General features: G+C 50.8%; 5 protein-coding genes across 5 annotated transcripts in view; 2 read left to right on the top strand and 3 right to left on the bottom strand.

Moving 5' to 3' along the window:
- SLC5A10 (solute carrier family 5 member 10) overlaps window positions 1-3,664 on the bottom strand; it is a 41,994-nt gene extending 38,330 nt beyond the window's left edge. Inside the window, exons 1-5 of the mRNA XM_029284478.1 lie at window positions 3,554-3,664; window positions 2,960-3,031; window positions 2,227-2,331; window positions 1,998-2,057; window positions 1,604-1,708 (exon numbers count right to left, since the gene is read on the bottom strand). Of these exons, the coding sequence (XP_029140311.1) occupies window positions 1,604-1,708; window positions 1,998-2,057; window positions 2,227-2,331; window positions 2,960-3,031; window positions 3,554-3,664 (453 nt within the window). The remainder of the gene's footprint in view (window positions 1-1,603; window positions 1,709-1,997; window positions 2,058-2,226; window positions 2,332-2,959; window positions 3,032-3,553) is intronic.
- Window positions 3,665-5,957: 2,293 nt separating this feature from the next.
- PRPSAP2 (phosphoribosyl pyrophosphate synthetase associated protein 2) lies at window positions 5,958-10,955 on the bottom strand. Its single transcript, XM_015817850.2, has 10 exons — window positions 10,846-10,955; window positions 10,645-10,697; window positions 10,290-10,356; window positions 9,815-9,987; window positions 8,923-9,038; window positions 8,472-8,527; window positions 8,015-8,163; window positions 7,502-7,572; window positions 6,890-7,036; window positions 5,958-6,143 (listed from the first exon to the last, which is right to left on the bottom strand). The coding sequence occupies exons 1-10, from the start codon at window positions 10,926-10,928 to the stop codon at window positions 5,985-5,987; spliced, it is 1,074 nt and encodes a 357-aa protein (XP_015673336.2). The 5' UTR covers window positions 10,929-10,955; the 3' UTR covers window positions 5,958-5,984.
- Window positions 10,956-16,127: 5,172 nt separating this feature from the next.
- LOC107289139 (chemokine-like receptor 1) lies at window positions 16,128-17,219 on the bottom strand. Its single transcript, XM_015817835.1, has one exon. The coding sequence runs from the start codon at window positions 17,217-17,219 to the stop codon at window positions 16,128-16,130; it is 1,092 nt and encodes a 363-aa protein (XP_015673321.1).
- Window positions 17,220-20,710: 3,491 nt separating this feature from the next.
- On the top strand, window positions 20,711-22,390 carry LOC114922690 (serine hydroxymethyltransferase, cytosolic-like). Its single transcript, XM_029284481.1, has 3 exons — window positions 20,711-20,763; window positions 21,685-21,830; window positions 22,109-22,390. The coding sequence occupies exons 1-3, from the start codon at window positions 20,728-20,730 to the stop codon at window positions 22,302-22,304; spliced, it is 378 nt and encodes a 125-aa protein (XP_029140314.1). The 5' UTR covers window positions 20,711-20,727; the 3' UTR covers window positions 22,305-22,390.
- Window positions 22,383-25,954, top strand: LOC107289152 (serine hydroxymethyltransferase, cytosolic). Its single transcript, XM_029284480.1, has 8 exons — window positions 22,383-22,526; window positions 23,094-23,175; window positions 23,495-23,707; window positions 23,808-23,924; window positions 24,187-24,309; window positions 24,491-24,607; window positions 25,077-25,187; window positions 25,718-25,954. Exons 1-8 carry the CDS (start codon window positions 22,422-22,424, stop codon window positions 25,888-25,890), a joined length of 1,041 nt encoding a protein of 346 aa, XP_029140313.1. The 5' UTR covers window positions 22,383-22,421; the 3' UTR covers window positions 25,891-25,954.
- Window positions 25,955-25,990: the final 36 nt, after the last annotated feature.

Genomic DNA, 25,990 nt, shown 5'->3' with positions numbered 1-25,990 from the left:
GCAAGATTTAACGGTGGCTGAAAAGAAGGAAGAGTTTATAACCGACACGGCCAAGCAGGAAGTCCTTGACTTACAACTGACAATTGAACCCAAAGTTTTTGTTGCTAAGTGAATCTTGCTCCATTTTACGACCTTTCTTTCCACAGTTGTTAAGTGAATCATTGCAGTTGTTTAGTAACACGGTTGTTAAGTGAATCCGGCTTCCCCATTGACTTGGCTTGCCAGAAGGTCGCAAAAGGGGAAGAGCGTGACCCCCCATGACAATGTGACCGTCGTAAGTACATGCCAGTTGCCGAGCATCTGAATTTTGATCACGTGACCACGGGGATGCTGTAAGTGTGAAAAACGGCCCTAAGTCACTTTTTTCAGGGCCGTTGTAACTTCCGACGGTCACTAAACGAAGGGCTGCCGGTACCAGAGGAGAGGAGAACAAAAGACAAAGAACTGGCATCACGATTAGGAAGTCAAAGTTGGGAGATTATGGCATAAACCAGCCAGGTAGTCGGCACACACTGGGTGCCCTACCAAAGACGCTCGGACAGCGCTTGGAAACCGCACAAAATTTCCCCTGGTGCAATCCGAAAACAAGCGGAGCGTCCCTTGAAACGCCCTTTGGCATTGACAGAATCTCCATCGGTCAACTGCAGAACGAAGCCCTCCTGCGATGATTCCTTGACCACTGTCAAACAACCACAGGTCCTTGGGAAGGGCTCCATGGGTGGATCAAAACACCAAATCCAGTCTAAGCATCTGGCTGTGACCAATCATAATTATTGTTATTGTTACTTTTAAAAAAAAACCATCCTTTTCCGTGGGAAGCGTCTTTCTGGATGAATCTGAGGGTTCGGCTACACCAGCCCAACCTGAAGGTGGGTTGTGGTTCCCCCCCCACCCCAATCGCCCATCCTCACAGCCTGTCAGATGTCTCCAGAAAACCCACAACTGCAAACACATTTCCCCTCCTCCCTCTTTCCCAAAAAATCCACCTAGAAAGACAGACTGCTACAGAAGGGGGGGTGTGTCTGCTGTAGCCAGCAGCCATCGGTACCACTCTGTCTTTTCAAAGAAGAAACAAAATCCTTTCCAACATATTAGAGTCAACATAAACTCTGTGCAGGACAGACATTTTTAAAGGAGGCCTCAAAGAAAACATGAAGCTATGTTTGCATCTGGGCGCTTTGGCCCAGAGGGACGGGACATGCTTGGAACAGACTTTTGGAACATGGAGACTTAACTGCAGAAAAGTTGGGGGTGTTGTGGGGGGGCAGGGAAACTTGGTTGTCAAAGAGTTGGGAAGTAGGAAACCATCCAGGTGAAGGATGGCTGAGTGGATGGCTGGTGGGAATGTGGTGGTCAACAGCGCCCCCTGCTGGATAAAGGCATGAGTGCAGCCCCAGGAACCAGGGAAGGAAGAAAGGATGGATGGATGGATGGATGGATGGATGGAAGGAAGGAAGGAAGGAAGGAAGGAAGGAAGGAAGGAAGGAAGGAAGGAAGGAAGGAAGCTCTACAATTTGGCATGCTTTAACTCCACTTGGCTGCCCATCACCCCAGTCAGGCTAAAAAAAAGGCCGAGAGATGCAGAGGAAAGGGGGCCACTCACAGATATCTTGGTGAAGATGGAGAGGAGGAGTGACAAGAAAGACAGGCAGACCCGAATTCGCTCCCCTCCAAAGCGTCTCTGGAGATACTCCGGCATGGTGACGATCTGGGGGAAGAGAGGAAGGAGGAATTGCTTCGGATGGACAACCTAGTGCCAGATGGACCCACCACTGTGATGGTTTGTTTGGTTGTGGAGTTGCCGTGTTCTGTGAACCTGTCCCTCAAGATCTGCAAAGCAGCGAGCTGTGTGTCCACCCATCAAGTGTGGCTTCTTTGTCAGACTCTGGCTCAGCAAGCCTGGATTGAGCTCAATGGGGAAAGAGCAAGCCCCAAGGAGACCCTTGCATGCAGCACCGGGAGGGGGGAGGGTTGAGAGAGAGCCGGCTCACACTCACCTCTGACGAAAGGTAGACGGGAACGAAGAGCCAGGCCAAGGCCAGCAGCACGTAGGTGGCCTAAATGAGGCCGAGAACCAGACAGAGGCCATCAGCAGAAGGCGGCGAGGCTGGCAGTCATCCCCAGCCAGGTCCACCCCCCTTGCTAGCCAGGCAGGGGGGTGAACCCCAACCCACCCACCCCGAGGACACCCCCAGGCCAGAGCTGAGCAACAGTTGAGCCCCTTACGTTCCACTCGAAGCCGGCCACAGCCAGCCCCCCAGCAGCCCCACTGCTGGCCAGCCCGATGAAGAGGCCTGCTCCTTCACTGCTGGCGAAGAGCGAGGCACCGATCTGCAAGGGGAAAGCACCGCGGTCGGACTCTGCCAAACAATGGCAAGAATAAAGCCCTCCGTTGTTTTATTTTATTTACTTATTAAATCTCTGTGCTGCCCATTTCACTACCCAAAGAGACTCTCGGCGGCTTGCGTTAAATTATTATTTGCTCAGGGTGCTACCCTGCGCATCCCGGTGTCACGAGCTGCCCCACTAACCTATTAAAGCAACAGAGCAAACCGAAAAATGTGACTCCTGGCTTTAATCATTAACTGGATCGGTTTAATCGGCTCTGTAAAATATGTAAATCATTGGTGTTCCTCTGTGCTGTCTGGAGTCATCTTGTAAAATAGACAGGTAGTAGATGATACGATAGATAGATAGGTAGATAGGTAGATAGATAGATAGATAGATAGATAGATAGAGAGAGAGAGAGAGAGAGAGAGAGAGAGAGAGAGAGAGAGAGAGAGAGAGAGATCTCACTGTTTCTCTGCCTTGGTCATTTTAAGATAAGTAATTTCAACTCACAGACTTTCCCAGCCAGCTATGATAGACACAGATGACAGATATAAAAGCAACAAATATATACTCATATTCCTTGCAAGAAACCAGTAGGAATCAGTTACACCCAGTTGGAGTTACTCACCGGCCACCAGGCAATGTTCCTTCCAGCCAGAAAGTAGCCACTCACGCTGTTCCTACTTGCCCGCCATGACGCCTGCAAAGGGAAAGAGAAAATTGAGCCAGGAAAGGGGTGAGATTTATTCAATCTGTCTTTTCAGTCTCCCCATCACCTCTTTTCTAGCCCTGCCTCGCCTCCCTCCCTGCTTTCCAAATACCCAGCTGAATCCCTCACCCCTTTTTTATTTATTACCTTTATTCTTTCTTTAATGGCCCCTATTTTGTTGATTTTCTTGTTTATTAGTTCATTTCAGTCTAGACTGTCTGAGGTCATGTTTTTCAATCAATTATATTATTACCCAAGACCACCAACCCACTCCTTTCTCTCTTCCTCCCTCTCTTCTTGTTTTTTTTAAATAGGCTGCAAATTAGCTCCAATTTAAAAAAAAAAACATAATCTAACCCTATAATACGATGCTATCCCAGGATTAAAAACAGCACTTTAAGAAAGGGCGTCTCAAGAGACGGGCCTTTTCGGGGAGCACCTGCAGCTTCCATAAATTAATACCCACTCCGAGTGAATTCAGAGGGGTCAGCTTAAAGAACGAGGCTACCCTACCCAGATGCCAACTGCCAGGTTCAAAAGGAAATATATCACCACCACCACCAGATCCGGAACGCCAAATTGCGGCGAAAGAGCGGGCATTTCTACGTGGGAATTGTTCTCCATGGATGGACGCCGTGCCTCAGTCTCAAGATCACGGTGGCTTCCTTCTAGCTGCTTCCCAGCCGAAGGGAATTGATCATTAAGCCAGCAAGTGGTGGAACACCCCCACCTTCCTCCAGGGCTCAGAGGCTGCCCACGTTTCAGCTAGAGCAGCCTCAGATTTGACCCACTGGCCAGAAGCCTCGTTCCTTCTAATGATCAGAAGCCAAGGTTGGACCTGCTTCCATTCACCCCTGGATGTCTGTGGGGATTCTCCATCATCCAAGGACACGGTTGCCCCAAAGGTGTTTTTTTTCTTGGTTTTTGCAATTTTTTCCCCTTGAAGATGTTTCGTTTCTCATCCAAGAAGCTAAGATTGAGAAGCATAGCCTTAAAGATGGCTAGAGCCTTTGAAAAGCATTGCTATAAGATTTCAAACAAACACACGTCCAGGGAAGAACAGTAGATCTCTTCATGGTTGCATATTTGATCATGAGATCCATTCTTTCATTTTAGAGATCAGAGCCACATTCAGCCCAATCTTGTAATTCCTTCTTTTTCATCCTGTCCACTGTCCATCTCTCTTGCAAACGTTGACATGCCTTGTTAATGTGTCAACCTTTTCATTTGCTTGTGGCATCGCTTAATAAGCGGCCGTGTTAAAGTCTAACCCTGGAGGGCTGGACGCAGAGCCTCCTTCATCTGAGACACACAGAAGAGATAGAAAATTGCTATTTTGCAGCCTTGGGCGGTGAGTTAATGGGCATTAGATGCGCCAAACATCTGGTTTCAATAGACTTAAAATAACTGATCTGCAGAGCCAATCAGTTCTTGGATGGGAGGCCACCAAGAGACCCAAAGGTTGTAGACAAGATTGAAAAGTCAAAATAAACATTCCAGAAACTCCAGAATGGCTGGGCAGAAAATTTCAGAGATGCATCTCTCCCCAGCATCTGAATTCAGTTGGGAGGTTAGAATTCACTAGATGTTAAACGGTCTCAATTTTTTTTTCATATCCACCTATTTTTCTCTCTTGTGCTCAGCTAAGAAAACATCACAACACCAAAGAGAGGACAACAATCAAAGAAATATTTCCTAAGAAGCTCACGCAAAAACAGAGTCATTTTATTTGTGCCAGGGAATAAATACCAGTGCACATTCCTTATGGTTGTTTTCCTATAAAAGCATGGTTACAAAAAAAAAACATCACGGAACTGCGTACAATGGTGCGGTTTTCTTGTTTGGCTGGTCTCGGAAAACAAACGCGATGCCGTAGCTACCGTTTGTCGAATGCACAAAAGCACTTGAAAGCAAGCCGGGAGGAGCAGGAAGGAGGATTATGGGCTACCTTGTCCTTCAATAACGCAGAAAGCGTCTTGTGTGAATCGCATGGGAAGATACATAAAAATGCACACGAACGATGGAAATGAATAGAAGCGGCTGTTTTCAAGGACGAGTAGCCAACTCTGACATGGGTGCTTTCATCCCAAACGCTACAGCAGTCTTTTAAGATGGGTGGACTTCAACTCCCAGGATTCAACTCCTATGAAAACAGCTGCTTCCGTTCATTTCCTTCCTTTATGTGCAACTGTGTCTTCTGCAAAGTGGCTGTTTTCACGTGACAAGTAGATGAGTCTGACATGGGTGCCTTTATCTTAAGCTCTACGGCAGTACTTCTCAAGCTCGGCCACTTTAAGATGGATGGACTTCAAGTCCCAGAATTCCCTAGCCAGCTTGGATTCTGGGAGCTGAAGTCCACCTATCTTTGAGTGGCCAAGCCTGAGAAACACTGCTCTATGGAGTGCAAGGCTCTTCATATTATCTGGGACAAAAGAGTCTATGAACAAGGGTCCATCCCAATTCTGGATCCATGTTAGAAATAAATGCCCTGGAGGTGCAGTCCGTCCTGCCGCCAAAATCACCCCAACCCCCACCACCCCCAAAAAGAGGAAAACCATCAATGGGTCAAGTTTCCAAACTTGGATTCATTGCAATGAAGCTGGAGCAGAGAGAAAAAACTCCACACGGGGGTCTGTCCTGCAAAATAGCACAGCTAACCTGACCGTCTCTAGAAGTTAAAAAGAGGGGGGGGGGTGTTGAACTTTTTATAAAATCCTTTCTCTTTTTTAAAAACAAAAGGAAAATAGCTCTGAGAATTTTATCTACTCCATTTAAACCACCGGAAAGAAAGGGAAAAATAAAAGCGATCTAATAAAAAAAAGGGGTCCCACCGAAATACAAAGATTAAGCCACAAAAAGTTTCACAGCTGGGTTTCTGTCCCGTGTCCAGTTTGGCCCCTAAAAAAATCTTCTTTTTTTTTCTTCAAGCCTGCCCAAGAAACGGTCAGTCATCTAGTCCTATGTTTCTGAAAAGGTACGACATGGATTCCCCGTTATGGATTCTGCGGATGGCCTCCGAGAGGATCAAGCTGATGTCCACCGTCTTAATTTTGGGGCACTGCAGTTTCTGGATCTCGTGAGGAACAGTGTTGGTCACCACAACCTGAAAAAAAAGCAGAGATCAGAAGTTACTGGGGGGGGGGGGGGGAGGAGGAAGAGCCACTCCAGGAGTTGAGGTCTCAACCCCCTTGCAAAACTGGACAAAGCTGTTGTATTTGGCCTGGAATGGATCGCCATGAATCAAACGACAGAGAAGATTATTTTAAATCATTTAATTTAATTTATCCATCCTATTTTGATCCTGCCTTGTCTCCGAGAGCTCATGGGGGGGGGAGGGTGACAGGGGGTTCTTCCCTGCCCAGCAGAGGGAGGTGGGCTGCACTGCTCCCCAGTCACCAAAGAGCTCCATGATTCAACAGGCTAAATTTGAACCCTTTATGGGTGTTGAAAGGAAGGAGACCACCAGCTAAACCAACTGGGCAAATTTCTAGGCCTGAGCCTGCAAGAATATGGGTTCAAATCATGACATTAGTGGTGAGGATTGCAGGCCTCGTGCCAGGCAATTATTAACCCTGTCTGCAAGGTCCTTAGATAGTGTTTCTCAACCTTGGCAACTTGAAGGTGTGTGGACTTGGCTTGGCTGGCTGGGGAATTCTGGGAGATGAAGTCCACCTATCATAAAGGTTGCCAAGGTTTAAAAACACCGGTCTACGTTGCTACTTGGGCATCCAGGCCCAGACGTTGTAGAAGCAGGAGCTGAGACCAGGGGGCGGGAGATTCGAACCCAGGGCCTTCCCCAACTGCTCAGCTGCCAAACGCAGCTGCTTGGCCGGACAGGCTATGGCCCACCTCATCGATTGCCGACTCCTCTATCAACTGGGGGGCGTCGGAGGAGAGGAGGCCGTGGGTGGCCATGACGAAAATCTTATAGGCCCCCCGCTCCTTGAGGGTCTCGGCGGCCGCGAGGAAGCTGTCCACGTCGTCAATGATGTCGTCCTGATCGGGGAGACAAGGATGTCATGGGGGGGGGGGAGGTGAGATTTAATCTGCCTCCCACGGGGGGACCCTCCATCCCATCATTGGCAGCTGCTATCTTGACTTTTCTGACCATATCCCCCCGGCACCTGTGTGCAGGGAAAGTTAAAGTACCGAGGAATAAAAAAGGGAGCTTAGCCTGACAGCACCCAGACTTGTATACCGCTTCACAGCGCTTTACAGCCCTCTCTTTACAGCCTGCTGGCCCCAACAATCTGGGTCCTCGTTTTACCGACCTCGGAAGGACGGGAGGCTGAGTCAACCCTGAGCTGGTCAGGATCGAACTCCTGGCAGTGGTCAGTGAATTAGCCTGCAGTCCTGCACCTTCTAACCCCTGTGCTGCCAGGGCTCTTAATCACCCCAAGCGCCCCCTCCTCTTCTTGTACAGGCAGCCTCTGAACCCCGCAGGCCTCCAGGCCGACCTACCACGATGATGGCTATTCGTCCCCCAACGTCTCCAACCACCGTGATGGGCGGCTTCTCTTTCGGAATCAGCACTGACAAAAAAGAAGGAAGGAGAGAGAAAGCAGGCGTGGGGGTTTCTGCCTCAACCGCTGCAAAAGGCCTCCCCAGGGAGGAAGGCCTGCCCAGCCAACCTTGCTCTGATCAAGGACCCATCTTCAGACTTCAGCAGCACAAATCTCCCGCCATCTCTTCTGGAGCCCGAGACGTTGGAAGGGTTCCTTTCTGAATTTCTGCCTCTGCCCGTTACACAGCTGAGGGCTGCGGCCTCCCTTATCCGACCCCTCCCTGTTCAGCATCTCTTCCTCCTCCTTCCAAGGCCATTCACACTTCCACTCACATGTCCCAGTCACGGCTTCTCCCTCCCTCCTTTGAGCACAGCCATCCAAACCAGGTGGGTTCCCCCCCCCCCAGAAAGCCATGGATAATAGCCTACTGGAGGGGATGCCATCTCTCCCTGCCCGAGGCTTTGCTTACTGGGCATCTCCAAGCTGGGGTGAATGGCGGCAACGCTTTTGGCAGTTGGGGGTGAATGGCGCCCGTCCACCAGGTCAGACTCGGCATCTTGAGCCTCTCCGTGGATCACGGCGATGCCCAGCCTCAGGCGCTCGGCAAACGACTGCGCCCTGCCGAGAAGGACAAAGAGCCCACCATGCTCTTGGCACGGACACAGACGCGAGGAAAGGAACCCCCCCCCACACACACAGGACACACAGAGACTCCTCTGGCGTCTTCAGGGAAGGAGCATCGTCCCCTAGAGTGGGGAAGGGGGGGGCAACCTGGGCCGCTTTAAGACCTGTGGACTTCATGGCTCGCTGGGGAATTCTGGGAGTTGAATTCCACAGGTCTTAAAAGTTGCCCGGGTGGGGCATCCCTGCCCTACTGAATTCTGGGGAAAGACTAGATGGTCTTAGGGAGTCAGGGACCCACCTACCTCTTCGCAGATGCAGGAGATTTGGCCACAATCACAGCGTTCCTGTAGTCTGGGATCTGCACAATGAAAAGCAGCACAACCACACTCAGGGCTGGCCTTTTACCTTGACTACAAAAGGGACGATTCAGGTGGGCCGTGTCCCTTCTTCTGCAGAGAGCGGAAGCACAAAACAGGGGCGCTTCCTCTCCACCTCCCAATCTCCCAGATTCCAAGCTGCAAAGCCCCCCAGGCAGAGGAGACTCGGGGCCATCTAAGCCCTAGAGATTACTCAGTGGCTGACCCCTGGCCTGCCTTCTCCCGAGGCCTTAATTTTTCACATCCGTCCTAAAAGGAGTGGGGGTCTTTACACACCCACACCCACTACCCCCTTCCCCAGTTTAGGACAGGTTCCACTGAGAGCCCCATCATCCCCTGCAGCTGCCCAGCCCGGAGGCCCAGAGGCCTGGCTCACCTCTTCCTGGATGTACTGCAGCAAAAACGGTGATGCTCTCAGGTTGTCCACCGGGACGTTGAAGAACCCCTGGATTTCCTTCTGGTGCAAATCCATGGTGATCAGGTGAGTCAGCCCTTTGGGGAGGCAGCGGGAATAAGAAGAGGCTGCTTCACCAAGGAGGGGATCAACAGGCCGGTCCTCCCCTCCCAACCCAGTAAATTTAATGCCAGGCTGGCTGGGGATGATGGGCAGGAAAGGACCAGATTGGGGAAAGTTGCCAGCAGGTGTGACAGACGCTAGAAATGCACCCTGGACTAGCTCTGGATTCCATCAGGAGGCACACTTTAAATAATCTGAATAGTTAGTATCTACATATCTAAAATTAAAATGTTTGCTGGGTCCAGATCTCGTCTTTCCTCCAGACATTCAAGGCAGCAGACCCCAGCCCTTCTGCCTGTTTTGCCCCCACAGCAACCATCCTACAAGGGAGGCCAAACTAAGAAAATGCAGCTGGCCCAAAGTTCCCATGGCCGAGGGGAGGCTCCATCCTGGGGATCAACCCATGGCTGGTGGGCAGATCCCTGCATTTTCACTGCATCTCCTCTTATTTCTCTTCCTCAACACTGCCCAGAACGTGAGCAGCCCTGATGCCTCTTTGCTTCTTTCCAGCGCTTGGTTAAATAATTGAGGCTGACTCACACAGGACAGCCCCAGCCCTTCACCACTCACAAATCGAGCCTGGCCATCCCCACCAGGGAGCTCTGTCAGGCCCCCCTGCCGAGTTCTGGGCAGAAGGTCTCCCCCCTCCAGTGGGGCAGGGCCCATCTTCCCCGCGGCGGCTGTGGGCGGGCGTGTCCTGGGCAGCCAAGGCGGGTGAGGGCGAAGGAGGTGCCTGCTCCCAGCTCTTCACCTGCTTTACACATCATGGAGGCCAGGAGCTTGGAGACGATGGAGCCCCGTTTCCGCATCTTGCACTGCTTGCTGTAGGGGAAGTAGGGGACCACGCCGATGATGCTTTTGGCGCAGGAGGTCTTGCAGGCGTAGACCATGATCAGCAGCTCCATGACGGTGGAGTTCACGTCCCTGGGAGGAAAAAAGGCGAGTCCGGCAACCGTCCCCCCCCCCCCCACGGAGCCTGGCACTTCCTGCTTGTCTGCTGCTGTTTTGCACCTTGTGGATCAGCTTCACCTCCCCCCTGCCCATCATCCCCCCGGCCCTCACTGCTCCAAACAGTTCCTTGGAATACCAACACGTTCACGTATCAGGGGACATTGCGAAATACACAACACAAACTGTAAAAATAAAGTATCATTTCGCAAGCATGACCAGGGCAGATAAGCAGGCTGATTCGAGGGGACTCATTTCCCGTCAGCGCTCGGACTCACTTCGAAACGGTCTGGATAATGAAGACATCTTTGCCTCTGACGGACTCTTGAATCTGCACCCTCGTTTCTGCCAAAAAACAAAAACAAAAACAAAACACCAGATGTGCTCATGACTTATACACACGTGTGAAGTATATTACATCAAAGCGCAGTGTAAACTGAAATCCCACAACAACACTGCTGGACCTCATCTGGTTTTTGAAAATCAGAACAAGCGGGCATCGCTGCAAACGACAGGATTCTCCCAAAAGTGTGTTTGTGTCTGTGCCGCAGGGAAGGAGGAGACATTTAATGAACTGGTTGCTCCTCCTCCTTCAACCTTCAGCTCCTGAGGCCACAGGGGTCCCTTACTCACCTCTGTTTGCCTCCTGGTACACCTGAACCTTGCCCATCTCTACCCCCAGGCGCCTACAAAAGGATCCAAGAGAAAGCAAGTCACAAAGAGGAAAAGGATCCAGCAGGTACGGACTTCAACTCCCAGAATTCCCCCATCCAGCAACTCTACTGTTGAAAACAGTCAGGAAAAAGAACAGAGCAGTAGGGGAGGGAGCCTTACTCAGCGATCCTCTTGGACAGCTCCATGCAGGAGGGGTTGGAGTTGGCCGAGAACAGGACCAGGCCTCCCTTCATGACGTTCATGATGGGCCCTGGTCCAACGGGTGCCACACAAAACATCAAAACGGCCTTTGTCGTCCCGCCTTCGGATATACTGAGAAAAGAAAAAACCCACCAAGAACTTCTCAGCAACCCTCAACCAAGCAAAAGTTACAACATCAAGACTGACATCTTGCATTTCAAGAGTTTCTGCAATAGGACTTTGAGAGGTCTCCCCTGCAGCGTTTAAAGCAATGTTTCTCAACCTCAGCCACTTTAAGATGGGTGGAATGCAATTCCCAAGATTCCCCAGCCAGCAGAGCAGAGCAGGCTAGGGAATTCTGGGAGCTGAACTCCACCCATCTTAAAGTGGCTGAGGTTAAGAAACAACTGATTTAGAGGGCCTTAACACCACCCAGCAACACAAGCTATGCCTATCTGAGCAGAAACCTCATTTATAATCACAAGGAACCTCATTTGCCAGCAGCTTAAGAATCTGAAGGCCACAGCAGCCATAGGAACCAGGGATGAATAAAAGCAAGTCCAGTAACCTAAACCTTAAACCTTTCCAACCAACAGATTTAGGCTCCACCACAGAGGTGCGATGTTCTGAATCCAAAGCCTAGCATATGCTTAAAGAGTCTACACACAATAACCAACAGTTAATTCAGCATTTTTTTCTCTCTATGGCTGTTTCCGATCTCAGAAAAGCACTCCCAGCTTTTGCACTTACAAATAAAGATGTGATCCAGGAAAAGGGTTTAGGAAAATCAGCCCACCACACTTCAGTCTTCTAGAACGTTGTTTTTAAGCACCTGCGGAAAAAGAAGATATATATAAAAGCAGCTCTGATTTAAGAAATCTGTTTACTATCTTTAAAAACCAAAAGCAGGAAATAACTCCAGTCACCCGCCAGCAAGTGTTGGATTAGGCTTAGAAAAAGTGCCAAATCTAATGAGTGTTCCTTAAAATGTACTCCAGTCCCGTCCCAGGACATCATCCAATGCCAAATTTATTACTCAGAGAGGATTAGTTTGCCAACTCCTGACAGGAGGCAGAATGTACAAATTGTGCTACAATCCAGAACTGTCTGACCGATAAGAGATCTACAGATCCTAACACGAAAACTGCCACTTTGATTGTGGCAGCTATTGAGAAAAGAAATATATCAGAACTGCATCCAATTCTGGCCAACAACATTACAAAAGTATTTTTTCTTAAGTCTTGTCTCCCGGGCAAACCAAAAATATTCTGTTTGTTTAGGTCTGCAGCCCAAAGGAGTTTGGAAAATCTCTTTCACGCTTTATAAGCCACTCTGCCTTCTCCGTTCAAATACACCAATCGGCCTCTTCTCCCTTAGCAGGCAGCCGTTTGAAAGGGGAAAATACGAAAGGCCACAAGAATCATAAAACCCGCCTGGCAAAACACTCCTCCAAAGAGGAAGATCTTCCTTTGCAAGGCAGCAGCGACAATGCAGTGGAGAATGAAAACCACAACGCACAACCAAAAGCAGGGTCTTGTGACAAAGGCGCCAACGGCAACTTCAAATGGCACAGGTCTTCTGGGGGGCAAGGATAGCTGGCAGCTGCAAGCAAGCCGCAGGGCGAGGATGAATTGGTAAAATAAAAGCCAGGGTTAACTTCGTAGCCATGCAAACCCACAGGTGGACCGACTGGATCAGTAGCTTGAGGGGAAGCAGCACCAAGAGGGCATTCTGGGAGTTCGGCCCATGGAGTAATAAAATCTCTACATGGTGGGTCTCTTTCAAGGCAAGTATCTTTCTAAAGGTCGTTTTGGGATTCTCCTGTAATCAAGCCTGGTTTTTCACAGTAGGTTCCCCCAGAAAGGGATCAGGAGACCCATTCCGCTTCCTTCCTGGGATCTGCTTTGGAGTCAGCTGGTCCTGGGGTCCAAAAAAGCTGTATTTCACAGCATCTCAGAAGAGAGAATTGCCAGTCCCTCTTGGGGAGGGAGAGAAAGAGAGACGCTGTTATTTCTATCTTGTTTTCCAGACGACTTGCCAGCTCTTTGAACTCCATGATTCCTCTCTCTAAATATAATTTAAACAAGGGGTGTGCTAAAATCCAGCACAAGCACCCTCTTCCTTGCCCATCAGTGAGAGTATCCATCTGGTGAAATACACAAGATTCCTGTTCACCAGGGAGAAGCTTTCTTTTTTGTTCATTTGACAGTAATGGATATTTCAAGTCGCAAGCAGGTTTTTCCTGCCCCTTGGCACAGGAGGGACCAGGTGCGCAGGGCAGGTGTTGTAAAATTTATGGGCTCTGTCTGGATTTAGAAACATGGCTGCAGGCCACAGCACGAGGAAAAAGTGCAAGAAAGCAATCTGAGGAACACACAGCCTTGGATGTGCAAGGACCAGAGCCTGACCCAGGCGGGAAGCAGACCTCTAGTGAAAATTGCACACGGAGCTGTAAAAGTGACCGACAGGAAAAAAAAAACCATGAAAAATAAAAGGCACACAGAAATAAAATAAAAGTGAGCCAAGGCAGAGAGGCTGTAAAACAGCAAAGGCAGATCTAGACCTGGTTGAAGGCCATCGGGGTCACAATCCATCTTCTCCCTTCCCCTCAGATTTTTTTGAGGGGTTTCACTGGTGGGACATGGCAACAGGTAATGGGCAACAGAGAAAAGTCACCATCCATTCTGGTCCCTTCCCAAACCCAGTTGCAAATTCAAATTCTGCAGGGAAATAAAACCCCTTCAGAAGAAAAGGCGTCCACCAGACTGTAAACAACATGAATGGGCGAAGCTGTCTGGCCACTGGGAGGGAAAAGTCCAACCTCTATGGAGCTGGATTGAAGTCCAAGTGACATCGCAGAAACACTCAGCACTTTCTCCAGAAATGGGTGGCCATCTTGCAGGGTGGGTTTTCATCCAGCCTCTAGTATTTCCAGGAAATGTCCCCCTCCTACCACTGTCTCTGGATGCCAAAGTTGTTGCTTTTCAGCTGTTGCTTGGAAGCTTTCCAACCCCCAAACCGTGCAACCCTTTTGAGAGGACATGCTACCAAGGCTTCATGCATCCCTCCTTCCAACACTGTTCACTCCCCCCCGCCCGTTTGCACTTTCTCTCCCCACAGCATCTCCCCACTGTATCTCCACCAGTTGCACCCACTGTAATTTCATTTTGAAAAGCCCAATTCCCAGGATTTCAAACAGAGGGGTGGGAGAGGAGGTGCATGCAAGGTCACCCTCCCCTCTGAAAAAAGCAACGCCCAATTAAACCAGGGTCTATGGAATTAGGGATGGGACCCTCATCTGCTCCCATTAAAGGGCTGCCCAGCTGTGCAGAAGCCCCCTAAAAGCCATCTTTCAGGGGGGCCAGGTAAGCAACACAAGGGGGGGGGACATGAGAGATGGAAAGACACCCCGCTCCATGAAATCAAAGGATGCTATAACAAAAACATGTTGGTGCATTTAAGCAGACACATTACGATATATGCATAATAAAATATAAAAGCATATAGGATAATGTAATATAGATCAGCTTTGGGGGAGGTAGCGAGGCATCTATGAATGTCTCTACAAAACACTCCCCCCCCCCAGGAAAGCTATATGATTCCCCCCACCTACTGCCCTTTGCAATTTAGTTTCCAGAAGAAAAGCAGACACTATCAATCCCACAAGGAGCTATAATAAAAGTCACTTCCTTATGAAATGGGCAACTATAGAAACGTGTAAATAAATAAAATAATATGGTCCTTCCCATTTAGTTCCTGGAGGGGCAGGACAAGCATGCATACGTGCAAGTGAACCCGCAGGAGCTCTATAATATAAGGCACCGTAATTGGATTATAGAGTAGAATAAGGAACATGCTATGGAGGAATAGCACTAATATCCCTCTGCCAGCAATTTGGAGGGGCAGCCCAGACTCATATGTCTGCACGAGGCTACAGGAAATCTATAATATAATTAAATTAACATAGCATAGCATATTATAGGTTTTTTTTTTTCCAATTTCTGTAGAGACAGCACAGACAGAAGCAAGCCCATTTATTTGCAACGGAAAGGCAGAATGGAGAATATCCCATGGAGTAAGACAATCTAAGGCTCCTTCCGGGTTAATTTGGGGAGGGGCAGCACAGACAGCCCCCCCCTCAAGCTCCCCAAAATGGAATTAATGATTAATATTCTATTCGAATTAATACCGCCCGTGCCGATATTGAGGGAAAGGGATGCTCCCCAGTTTGCACCCAGGCCACGAGCCCCCACCACAAACCCCTCAGGAAGGAGGGCGAGACCCCCCACCCCAACCCCTGAAGGTCCCCCCCTCGCCCGGGGGAGGGAGGGAGGGGAGGGGTGGAGAGGCGAGGAGGGGGCGGCATTCATACGTGCATCTTCCGGGTTCGCGTCCGCCCGGCCTTGCTCGGCTCTCCCCCGCCTGGCGACCCCTCCCCGTGGCGGGGTGGGGGGAGGGGAGGGGGGCGCGTCCCCACGGCGACCACCACCCACCTGCGCCCCGCGGCCGGCCTGGCGCGGCGGCGGCGGCGGCGGCGGCAAAATGGCGGCGGGGCGGGTCAAGCTCCGCCCCCCGCGGTTCTCCGCCAATCAGAGCCGCCAGCAGCGTCCGGTCCCGCCCCCTGAGCCCATCCCGAGCCCTGCCTTCTCCATCCTCTCAGAGGCAGCAGCGGCCATCCTCGCGGGGTCGTTGTTTCGAGGAGGGAGGGGGCTTCTGCCCGGAAAAAGGGAGATTGAGCTGCACGGAAAGCTCCGCAACGCGCACCTTGCCGTCCATTTCAAAGGAGTGGGGTTGGGGGTCTCCTCCAAACACCCCCATGGGGATGTCTGGCGCTTAAATTCACCAAGGGACCCCTCCCCAAATCAAGATGCCATTGAACCCCCGCCCCGCGGGCTACAAAACTCTTCTTGCAAGGGGGATTGGCCGCTTAGGGGTGCCCCCCCTTCCCAAGCCCATGCCTGGGCTTGCTCAGGCATGGGGGGAATTCCTGGCAAACCTGGTGGGATTGGGGGGGCAGGGGGGTCCATCACAACAATTGCACTACATAAAAATACCGCAAAGTAACTTTATTGCCACTAGCATGTGCACAAAGAAATGTTTTCTGGGCATGGGTCGAGGGCCGGAAGGGGCCCCTGAACAGGAGCCCACCTCTTGGTCAATTCAAATCTTTGACCCCAAGAACAGCTGGGTCCAGCTGGCCATTGCCGGACCCGAAGTACAACAGAAATCAAAGAGGACCCCTCGTTCTTCATCCGCATCGTCTATTCAACTTGGTTTCCCGGCTGAGCCATCCGGATCTCCGTTTGGGAGGCGGCCCGGGACTTCCTCTTGCTGGACAAGGACAGGAGGGCGTCCTCCCCGAAGGCCCCCTCAAAAGCTCCCCGCACGGACCGCCGGAAGCTCTTCTGCCCCACAAAGACGTAGAGAAGCGGGTTGAGGCAGCTGTTGAAGAAGGCCAGGCTGGAGGCCAGCGGGACACCCAGGTGCAGCACCCGCTTGACCACCGGACTGCCGGACGTCTTGGACATCTCCAGCAAGGAGAGGACGTGGTAGGGCGAGTAGCAGAGGAAGAAGGAGGCCGTCACGGCCGCGATGATCCGCAAAGGCTTGGGCGACTTGGCCAGGCGCCTGCGCTGCAGCTGGAAAGCCACCATGCCATGGCAGACCACGATCACCGTGAAGGGCAACAGGAAGCCAAAGACGAACCGGGCCAGGATCATGGCTCTGTGCCTCCTCCTCCACAGCCTCCGGCTTTCCTCACTGGTGTAGTTATTGGAGAGAGCAAAGTTGTTGTAGCAACTGGTGACATTCCTCGCACTCGGGGCCGTGTCTCGGAAGAGGAAGTACGGGGAGCTGATGAGCGAGGCGGCCACCCAGGTCACCAGCGCGATGGCCCAGGCCAGCCGGGGCCTCCGGTGGTTCCTGGACCACACCGGCAGGACCACCAAGAGGCAGCGGTCCAGGCTGATGACGGTCAAGAGGAAGACGCTGGCGAACATGTTGAGGAAGGCCAGGCAGCTGTTGAACTTGCAGAGGAAACGTCCGAAGGGCCAGTGGAAGCCCAGGGCCGTGTAGGCGATGCTCAGCGGCAGGAAGAAGGTGAAGACAAAGTCGGCCAGCGCCAGGTTGAGAAACCAGACCACGTTCACCGTCTTCTCCATCTTGAAGCCGGCGATCCAGATGACCAGGCCGTTCCCGGTCACCCCCAGCAGACAGGCCACCCCATAGACCACGATGGAGAGAAGATGCAGGGTCCTTTCGATGCCCTGGGAGGGGTCCGGGGCTGAAGAGGTGATCTTCTCGGGCCCCGCAGTGGATGGGGTCAGGAAGGATGAGCGGGAGATGTTTTCCATTTGGAGAAGAGAACCCTGAAGGTGGCCAAGAACGGTTTAAAAATTATGAAGAAAAGCAATCCAAACGGGAAGGACATGATTCCCAAACTTGGGCTGAAGCAAAATTTGGCCTAACAGCAATTACAACACTAATTTTATTTGGATATTATGCAACACATTATTGTTCGTTGCTTTTCTTAATTTAGGAATATTGTGGCTCGTGTTTTCCAGCATTCTCCCCTATTTCTGTTCCACGTTAGCTTTGATTTCTAGGCTGGCTCCAGTTGGGATTAAAAACCCCTTTTTAATTTTATTGTTAATATATTGATTTCCCTTGCTCCCTTTGATTTTTTTAAAACTCAGTTTCCTCCCTCTCTTTTCCTGTAAGCTGTCACAGATCCTCCAACATTCTTACTCTGTTCTTTTTCCTCTATTTCTCCCCTCCTCTGGGGGGGGGGATATATGGGAAAACTCACCCCTCTTTTTGCCTCTTCTGACTGATGTCTCTCCTGGATCGACTTCTGGATTGCTACCACCACCGTATCGCATTTTGTCTGTCCATTTGGAAGAGAGGGATCTTCCCAGCGGTGATTCAGAGTGGCTTGAAGATTTTCCTTCTTCTTTCCATAAGTGTGACTTTAGGGGAATTTGATTTATTTAATTTATTCCACCTCTCCTTCCTCAATCTGTTACTTAATGGAACTTTAAGCCTTTTAAAAAAAAAATCAAGCTGCAACTTTATTGGAACGCAGCTCATTGGTGGCGGAGGCTTATATCACCTGGCTGCATTTACAAGAATGGAAAGAAGCTGCTTTATTAAGTGAACCTTAATACAGAATTATTAATACTTAATAAGTCCAGGCTTAGGCATGAAAGCCAGCTGGGTAACTTTGGCCCAGCCCACTTCACAGGGTTGTTGCTATGGGAAAATGGGAGGAGGAAGGAACGCTGTGCATCTTCACCTCTGGAGTTATTTATAAAAATAATAAAGGTGAGATAAAAGACATCTAAAACATGAGCAAAGACGTGACAAATTGGTTCCAAATGCAAGGATTCACAAGCAGCATATCCCAAACTTGGCAACTTTAAGATGTGTGGACTTCAACTCCCAGAACCTGTTGGCTGGGGGATTCTGGGAGTTGGAAGTTCACACAACTTTTCCAAGGTTGAGAAACCATAAATTTTACTGAATGGAGCGTGCCCTAAAAGAGCAGCCTTTCTGCTCATCTCTTTTATTGCTTAATTACTGCACTAATTTGCAGCCAATCCTCGGAAGACCCTTTTGGGGTGCAGGGATGGAGCAACAGCCTGGGAATCCAGTCCCACAAATAAAGAGGATCTTACAATGTGGCTTCCAGATGGGGCAAGTGCATAATGAATACAGGCAGGAACTTTTCTTCTGGGATTGTTATTTTGATCTGAGCTCTCTGGAGAACAAGTGAAAAAAATCTCAGACCGCGGAATCCCGAGTTATCTTGCGCCACCCGCGCACCTCTTTGCGCGCGCGGGGCCACCGATGCCGAGGAGCGCGCGGGAGGCGGGCCGAGCTGCTTTATCCCGATTGGCTGTGACGCGCTGCGAGAGACTCCTCCGGGAGGGCCAGGCGAGCGCGCTGATTGGCTGCGGCGCGGGACAGAAAGTGCTGAACGTTCCATCCCCCGAGCGCGCGGGGCCTCGTGGATTTAAGCCCGGAGTCTGCAGGGAGGCGCCTCTTTTTCGCGGGGGCGTCCGCCGTTGCACCGAGGATCCCGGTAAGTGTTAGGATTTGCGGGGGTTGCGGGGGGGGGGAGGAGAAACCTTCTCCTTTTTTTCTGTAGGATCTCTCGCCCTTTCCTGCAGGGCTACTTCTCTGCATAGCAGGCGGAAATTCAACAGGTCACGCTTGCTTTCTCTCCCCTGCCTCCCTTGGCTGTTGCAAAACCAGAGGCCCGGAGCCCTGCCGGGCTGTCATGTTCAGCTCGGGGCGGTTGCAGGTCGTTGGGAGCTTTAGGACGCAGCCTCTGGATCAGCCTGTTTTTCTCCTGCCTGGAAAACATGGATTAGAAGGCAATCTGCCTACCGTGCGCAGAGGGGATTTTAAAAAAAAACCCCTCCTTGGCAAGGAGACAGCGAGACAGGTGGCTACACAAAATAAATAAGGTGATAACGGCAGTGAAGCTGCCCGATTATAATGTCAATTTGCAGGGTTGCAGCGTTAGAAGCTGTGCACCAAATTCATATTCACTCCTGAGATGCCGGACAGGCCTTGAGCGAAAAAGGCTTTGTGCAGAAAGTTGCCTGCAGCCTGGCAGTCCGTCTGGTTGGTGCCCTTCACATCCGATGGGGTTCCTGCCGCCTCTGGCCTGTCAAGGGAAAGTTAGGAAGAACTTGACGCCAGGCAGAATTTCAACACTGGATTACAGCAGGACAGGGAGCTTCCCGGAGACTTTTGCTCCCCTAGGAAAAGTTAATGAATAACTTGAAGTGGCAAAGACAAGCCTTCTTTGTCTAGGCAGCAATTCCAGGAGGGAGTGACGGATTGGGGTCAGGTGATGGGGAGCTGCTGGGTTTGTCATGGAGGGCATCCCTTAGGGCAGGAGTGTCCAGCCTTGGCAATTTTAAGACTTGTGGACTTCAACTCCTGGAATTCCCCAGCCAGCTTTGCTTAATGTTGGACAGTCCTGCTTTAGGGCCTCCTGCTCTGGGAGGCATCTCCAGATCTCTTCTTCTGCAGCTGCTGATTTGGTTGTTGTCCAGAAAGACCCTGATTCAGCTGCCTGCTTCCCTTCTCCATCCCCCCCCCCCAAGGCTCTATTCACGCAACATGCTAAAGAGAGGATTGCTTAAAAGCACTGTGCACTGCACAAAAATCGGGATGAATTCACGCAATCCTCTCTAAACCAATTTTTCTCTACTTTAGCAACTTAAAGATGGGTGGACTTCAGTTCCTGGCATATGGGAATTCTGGGAGTTGAAGTCCACCTGTCTTACAAGTTGGCCAGGGTATGAAGCCCTGTTCCAGCCCAAACCATCCAGATTCAGACAAGGCAGGAGGCAAAACCACCCTTGGTGGTTTGGTGTGGCATGTGAATCTGGCCACTGGGTATAGGGAACCAAGCCACAACATCACAACGTGGGCTGCAGATCTGCCCCCCTTGCTTACTAGATGTTTAGAATCATTCATCATTCATTCATTCATTCATTCATTCATTCATTCATTCATTCATTCATCAGATTTTACATCATCCATCCCTCTACTGAAATAACTCTCTGTGGTTTGCATTGATTCCCGTCTTAGAGTTCTCTTTTGAAGAGCCAATCCTGCCTCTTAAATCATAGCCTAAATTCAAGGCAGAGACACTCCTTTTTGAGGGCAGTAATGGAATGCAAAATGTTCTACACTGCAAAATACTTTGTGAGACCTAGCATCTGTGGTTTTTTTTTTACAAAATTAAGTTTTTGCAGGCTCCTAGTACTTCCAGCTGCCATGGCCAACACGAACGCGGGTGGAGACCATGTCACCAAGAACCTCTGGCTCTCCCACAACAAGATGGTGATGGAAGCCCTGGACACCAATGACCCCGAGGTAGGTCGCTTGTCAGTTCGCCCGCTGCTGCTTCGGCTGGTGACCTCAATTGGGAGGGAGATGTATTGATCTGGGGGGGGGGGCAGAGGCCACTGACCGGCAGTGTGACGTTCATTTGAAAGTTTTTAAGCTGGCTCAGCTCTTCCAGGTTGACACACATTTCAACCTTGCGTAGGGAATAAGAGCAGCAAGAACGACCTGTTCCAAAGTCGGTTTGTTGCAATCGGTGGTTCTTCTGAGTAAACAGCCGGGATGAGCTGCAATGTCACTGCTGGTGCAGCTCACGTGGGCAACTCCAGAGAACGCCCCCCCCGTTCTCCCCTCCGGCTATCCAGGAAGAGCGTGACAGGAATATTGGTTCACCTTCCTGAACGGCTATAATTGACTCACTCAGGGAATTTTATATCTGCACTTCAGAAATCTTCCACAAGGAAGGTTCAGAAATAGTTACTGTGATGCTACAAAGAGGCAGAAAAAGTAATAAACGGACAAGCACTAATGTTCAAGAAAGAGACTAGAAAAGAATAAAAAGAGAAATTGCAGACAGAAGAACAACAATACAGAAAGGAATACAGCAGATATAAATCTGGAGTCCAGCAATATTTATAGATTATTAAATTATCTATTAAATATTGCTAGATGCCAGATCTGTATGTCATAATTTCATTTTTTCCCCCGTTTGGTACCATAAGTCCAAAAGGCTTCAGAACCTACTTTTATATCTGCTTTGGATTACAAGAGGTTGAGGAACGGCATACATTTTAGTCAGTTGGGGAATTAAATCTGCCTGGGGACTCGTGGTGGAGAACTTCCTTTCTGTGGAAGGGTGTGCATGCCTAGCCCCCCTGCCTTCCCGCCCCCAACCCCAGATAGACACCCCCTCAACCCCTTCCAGCAAGCCCTCTTTCTCACCCTCCCCAGGTCTACGATATTATCAAGAAGGAGAAAAGGCGACAGAGACTTGGGTTGGAGCTGATCGCGTCTGAAAACTTTGCCAGCCGAGCCGTTCTGGAGGCGTTGGGCTCCTGCCTGAACAACAAATACTCAGAAGGATATCCGGGGCAAAGGTGGGGCTGGGAAGAAAGGGGGTCTGGGTTGAAGACCTGAAGAAGGCCCTTTGACTACTAGACTAAGCCCCCCCCCCAAGCCTGCATCTAAGGCCTGCAAAGGGGATGCTAGGAGCAAACTATTTTTCCCCTGCCCCAATCATGTGGTTGATACAGGACACTTAATTTCCAGAATTATTGGTCCCCAGAGCTGGCTGGGGAATTCTACACATCGACACGTCTTAAGGTTGCTACAAATTGAGAAACTTTGGCTAAAGTTTCCATCTATTTTTTATTAGATACTATGGTGGGACAGAATTTGTCGATGAGTTGGAAAGACTTTGCCAGAAGAGAGCCCTGGAGGCCTATGGGCTAGACCCACAGAAGTGGGGCGTCAACGTCCAGCCCTATTCAGGTATTTCGCAAGCTCTTCTGAAATGGACCGTAGAGTGCCCGCCAGTGGCAGTCAATATGCACACAATATGGCTATTTTAATCGGACCGATCAGAGTTTGAACATGACTCAGTGTGGCTGTCTCTGTGTGCCTTTGTTTCAGGGTCTCCTGCAAACTTTGCCGTGTACACTGCCCTGGTTGAGCCCCATGGGAGGATCATGGGCTTGGATCTGCCAGATGGGGGTCACCTCACACATGGCTTCATGACCGACAAGAAGAAAATCTCTGCCACATCCATCTTCTTTGAGTCCATGCCTTACAAGGTGAGCTCCATGCCACCTTGAGAGAGTTTGTGTGAAGTTCATGCTCCTGAAAGGTGGGGGGAGCCTCAATGTCAGGCCTGTCTCAGCCCTTTGCCCTAGGAAAGAAAGACCCTCAACTCCATTTGGTTGAAGGGACAGGTACTTTTACTAAGGCTAAGTGGTTGCAGTGAAAGTAAGACTAGATCTAAAGTTCCTGCACAAAGCGTTATATTATTCCCCTCTTCTCCACCTTGGCCAGTCCATCTCTGTCCAATGGCGTGCTGTGTAGGTGTTTTGGGAACAGCTTGGATGTTTGAAGCCACTTGGTACAGTTCATATACCAGGCTAAGTGTCCTTGAAGAGTGGAATAGCCATTTCTCACCCCTCCCCCCCGCTTCCCTATCATCTGTACTCTCTACATTTCAATTACTCCCTCCCCCCTAACAATGTATGACAGGATGCCAGCAAAGTGCAGAGATGAAGATGGCACATCTGACACTCAGCGTATTTGCCACAGGCCTTTCCTGGCTTGTCATGCCCCCCTCCCCTTATTTTGGAAGCACCCCTCTTAACTTCTTTTGGCTTTAGGTGAACCCCGAAACGGGCTACATCGACTATGATCGATTGGAGGAGAACGCCCGCCTGTTTCATCCAAAGTTGATCATTGCAGGTGAGGCACCTTCTCCTCCACTCCCTGGGGTTACTCAGAGATCATCTGCTTGGGCTTGGGCACCCATCCCCAGATTGTGCTTCCCTTGTGTGAGGACCACAACTTCAGGAAGTTCCAGGGACCAAAATGACAGGCGTGCATTTGACATGCAGAGTTATGAAGACCGAGTCAATGAGGAGAAAACGCTTCTCTTTAATTTTCCAGGGCGAGGGCTTTCCATATCAGGAGCAGCTCCATCCTAGAAGCCAGCCTGGGACGCCCTTGGCATCTCCTTCCCTGTAGCCCCCTTGAGTAACCCTCGCCTTCTCTCCCACCCTAGGGGTCAGCTGCTACTCCCGGAATTTGGACTATGCCAGGATGAGGAAGATCGCGGACGAGAACAGCGCCTACCTCATGGCTGACATGGCCCACATCAGCGGCTTGGTGGCAGCCGGCGTGGTGCCCTCCCCCTTCCAGCACTGTGAGGTGGTCTCCACTACCACCCACAAAACCTTGCGGGGCTGCCGAGCTGGCATGATCTTCTACCGGAAAGGTGAGCATTGCAGCGAGCAGGGAACCTATGCACCATCCTCCTGGGCTGAAACCCCTGGAGGCCTCCAGCATCTTCCAAGCACCCTTCTTCCCTTCTCCAGGTGCCCGCAGCGTCGACCCCAAAACGGGGAAGGAGGTCCTGTATAACCTGGAAAGCCTCATCAATCAGGCCGTCTTCCCTGGTCTCCAGGGGGGCCCTCACAATCACGCAATTGCAGGTGAGTTGTGCTTGAGAAAAAGGCAAAAGCCTGTCCTGTGAACTGGGAGGGAGGAGGAGGAACTGGCCAGCATTTCTTTGCCCGCTTCCTTCGCGCTCAGGGCAAGAAAATGTTTGGAAAATGAGCTTAATTCACTGCAGGTCTTTCAAAGTCTGTTCCTCATGGCCAGAAAGCTTTTCAACCCCTCCGTCTGGCATGGGTGTTATTGTGCAGAGCCACTACTTAATCCATCTTCCACTCTTGGGGGGGAATGTCGGGACAGGAATTGCTGTGGCTTTGAAACAAGCCATGACTCCCGAATTCAAGACCTACCAGCAGCAGGTGGTGGCCAACTGCAAGGCTTTGTCAGCCGCTCTCATCAGCTCGGGATACCACGTCGTCACTGGTAAGGAAACAATCCCCTCCGGGACAATTTCCACACCTTGCGAGGTTTGTTTCCAAGTCAACGTCTGTGAGGCAGCCAAGGATGCAGCTCTCCTTTGGCGTCTTCTCTGGAGCACGCAGGGCTCCCCGGGACAATGGCGCTTCGTCGCACCCTTCAGCCGCTGTTTTGGCTCTCCTTGCAGGGGGCTCCGACAACCACTTGATCCTCGTCGATCTGCGCAACCGGGGCACGGATGGCGGGCGAGCTGAACGGGTCCTAGAGCTCTGCGCCATCGCCTGCAACAAGAACACCTGTCCAGGTGAGGGAGGCTCAGCCAGGAGGGACGGGCTTTGGCCCAGCGGTTTGGCTAGCTTCGGGGTTTACAAGGGTGGTGGTGGTTGGCTGCTGTTAGCCACTCGCACCTTCTTACACAGCGAAAACAAGGCAGTGTCTAATAGTGACCCCAAGCCTAGTGGTCAAGGAACATGGGATCTCAATTCTGGCAGTCCCAGTTCCCATCTTTGGGGGCTGCATTGGCTGGGAGATGGGAACTGGGAGATACCCAGATCTAAAAGCCAAGATCCTGCATCCCTGTGCTAATAGCAACAAGGCAAGTTGGAATACGACCACACCAGTCGGTTAATGGAGGCTTTCAAGACCAAAAGACATCTCTGAGCGCAGCTGCTGGCAGGAATGACTTAGCTGTGGGGAGATCTACTTAAATATCCACCCGGCACCAACCAGCTTCCTTTCCTGCAATTTAATCCCTATTTTCCCCCTCCTTGTAGGAGACAAAAGTGCTTTGCGTCCCAGTGGGCTGAGATTGGGGACTCCGGCTCTCACCTCCCGAGGATTCCTGGAAGAAGACTTTAAGAAAGTCGCTCACTTCATTCACAAAGGTGGGGTGGTCATTGTACCTGTGTGCCCCCCTCTTCCCCTTTCTTAGGCCAAACAGTTCGGGTGCGAATCCTGGGAAAGGTGAGAAGGGGGATGCGCTGGCTGGGGAATTCTGGGAGTTGAAATCCACAGGTCTTAAAGTTGCCAAGGTTGGAACTGGATGGGAACTTGGAGGGAGAGAGGAGAGGGACATGCTTCCTGGTTGTGCTTTGCTAAGCTGCAGAGGAATAGTTGGACTCAATGGGCAAACATAAAGAGTTCAGCTGTAAAGCAAAAAAAACAACACACACACACCCAAAGCAATATTTTCTTCAACCTAGAACAGACTCTTTTGAAAAGTGTGTGTGTAAGGGGGGGGGATTTCCCTTCTCTGGAATTATAAGTCCAGCCAACAGAACCCTCTGCTTCTTGCATCCCAGAGACTCCACAGGGTTGGATTGGGGAACCTTCCAAATGTACCCTGCTGTTCAGCCTGGCGTCTTGTTTCAGTGAGGTGCTTAAGCTCACGCAGGTGTCTGTCTTCCCTATACAGGTATAGAGCTCACTTTACAGGTGCAGAGCGACATGAGCCCCAAAGCCACCCTGAGAGAATTCAAAGAGAAGCTGGTGACGGAGCAGAAGTACCAAGGGCTGCTGAGGTCCCTCAAGGAGGAGGTGGAGACCTTCGCCGATTCCTTCCCGCTTCCCGGCTTGCCTGTGTTGTAAAGGAGCCACATCTGGAATGGCAGCCCACCCCAGCTGCCCTCTTGCAATGGGACCCTCCTCCTCCTTCAGTGCCCCTGTCTTTGGTTTCTCTTGGGTCGGC

The sequence above is a fragment of the Protobothrops mucrosquamatus genome, unplaced genomic scaffold (genome assembly GCF_001527695.2).
Source record: "Protobothrops mucrosquamatus isolate PMUCROS unplaced genomic scaffold, P.Mucros_1.0 scaffold640, whole genome shotgun sequence".
Classification (NCBI taxonomy): Eukaryota; Metazoa; Chordata; class Lepidosauria; order Squamata; family Viperidae; genus Protobothrops; species Protobothrops mucrosquamatus.
The sequence above is the reverse complement of the archived record's forward strand: the minus strand, read 5'-3'. Positions and strand labels throughout refer to the sequence as shown.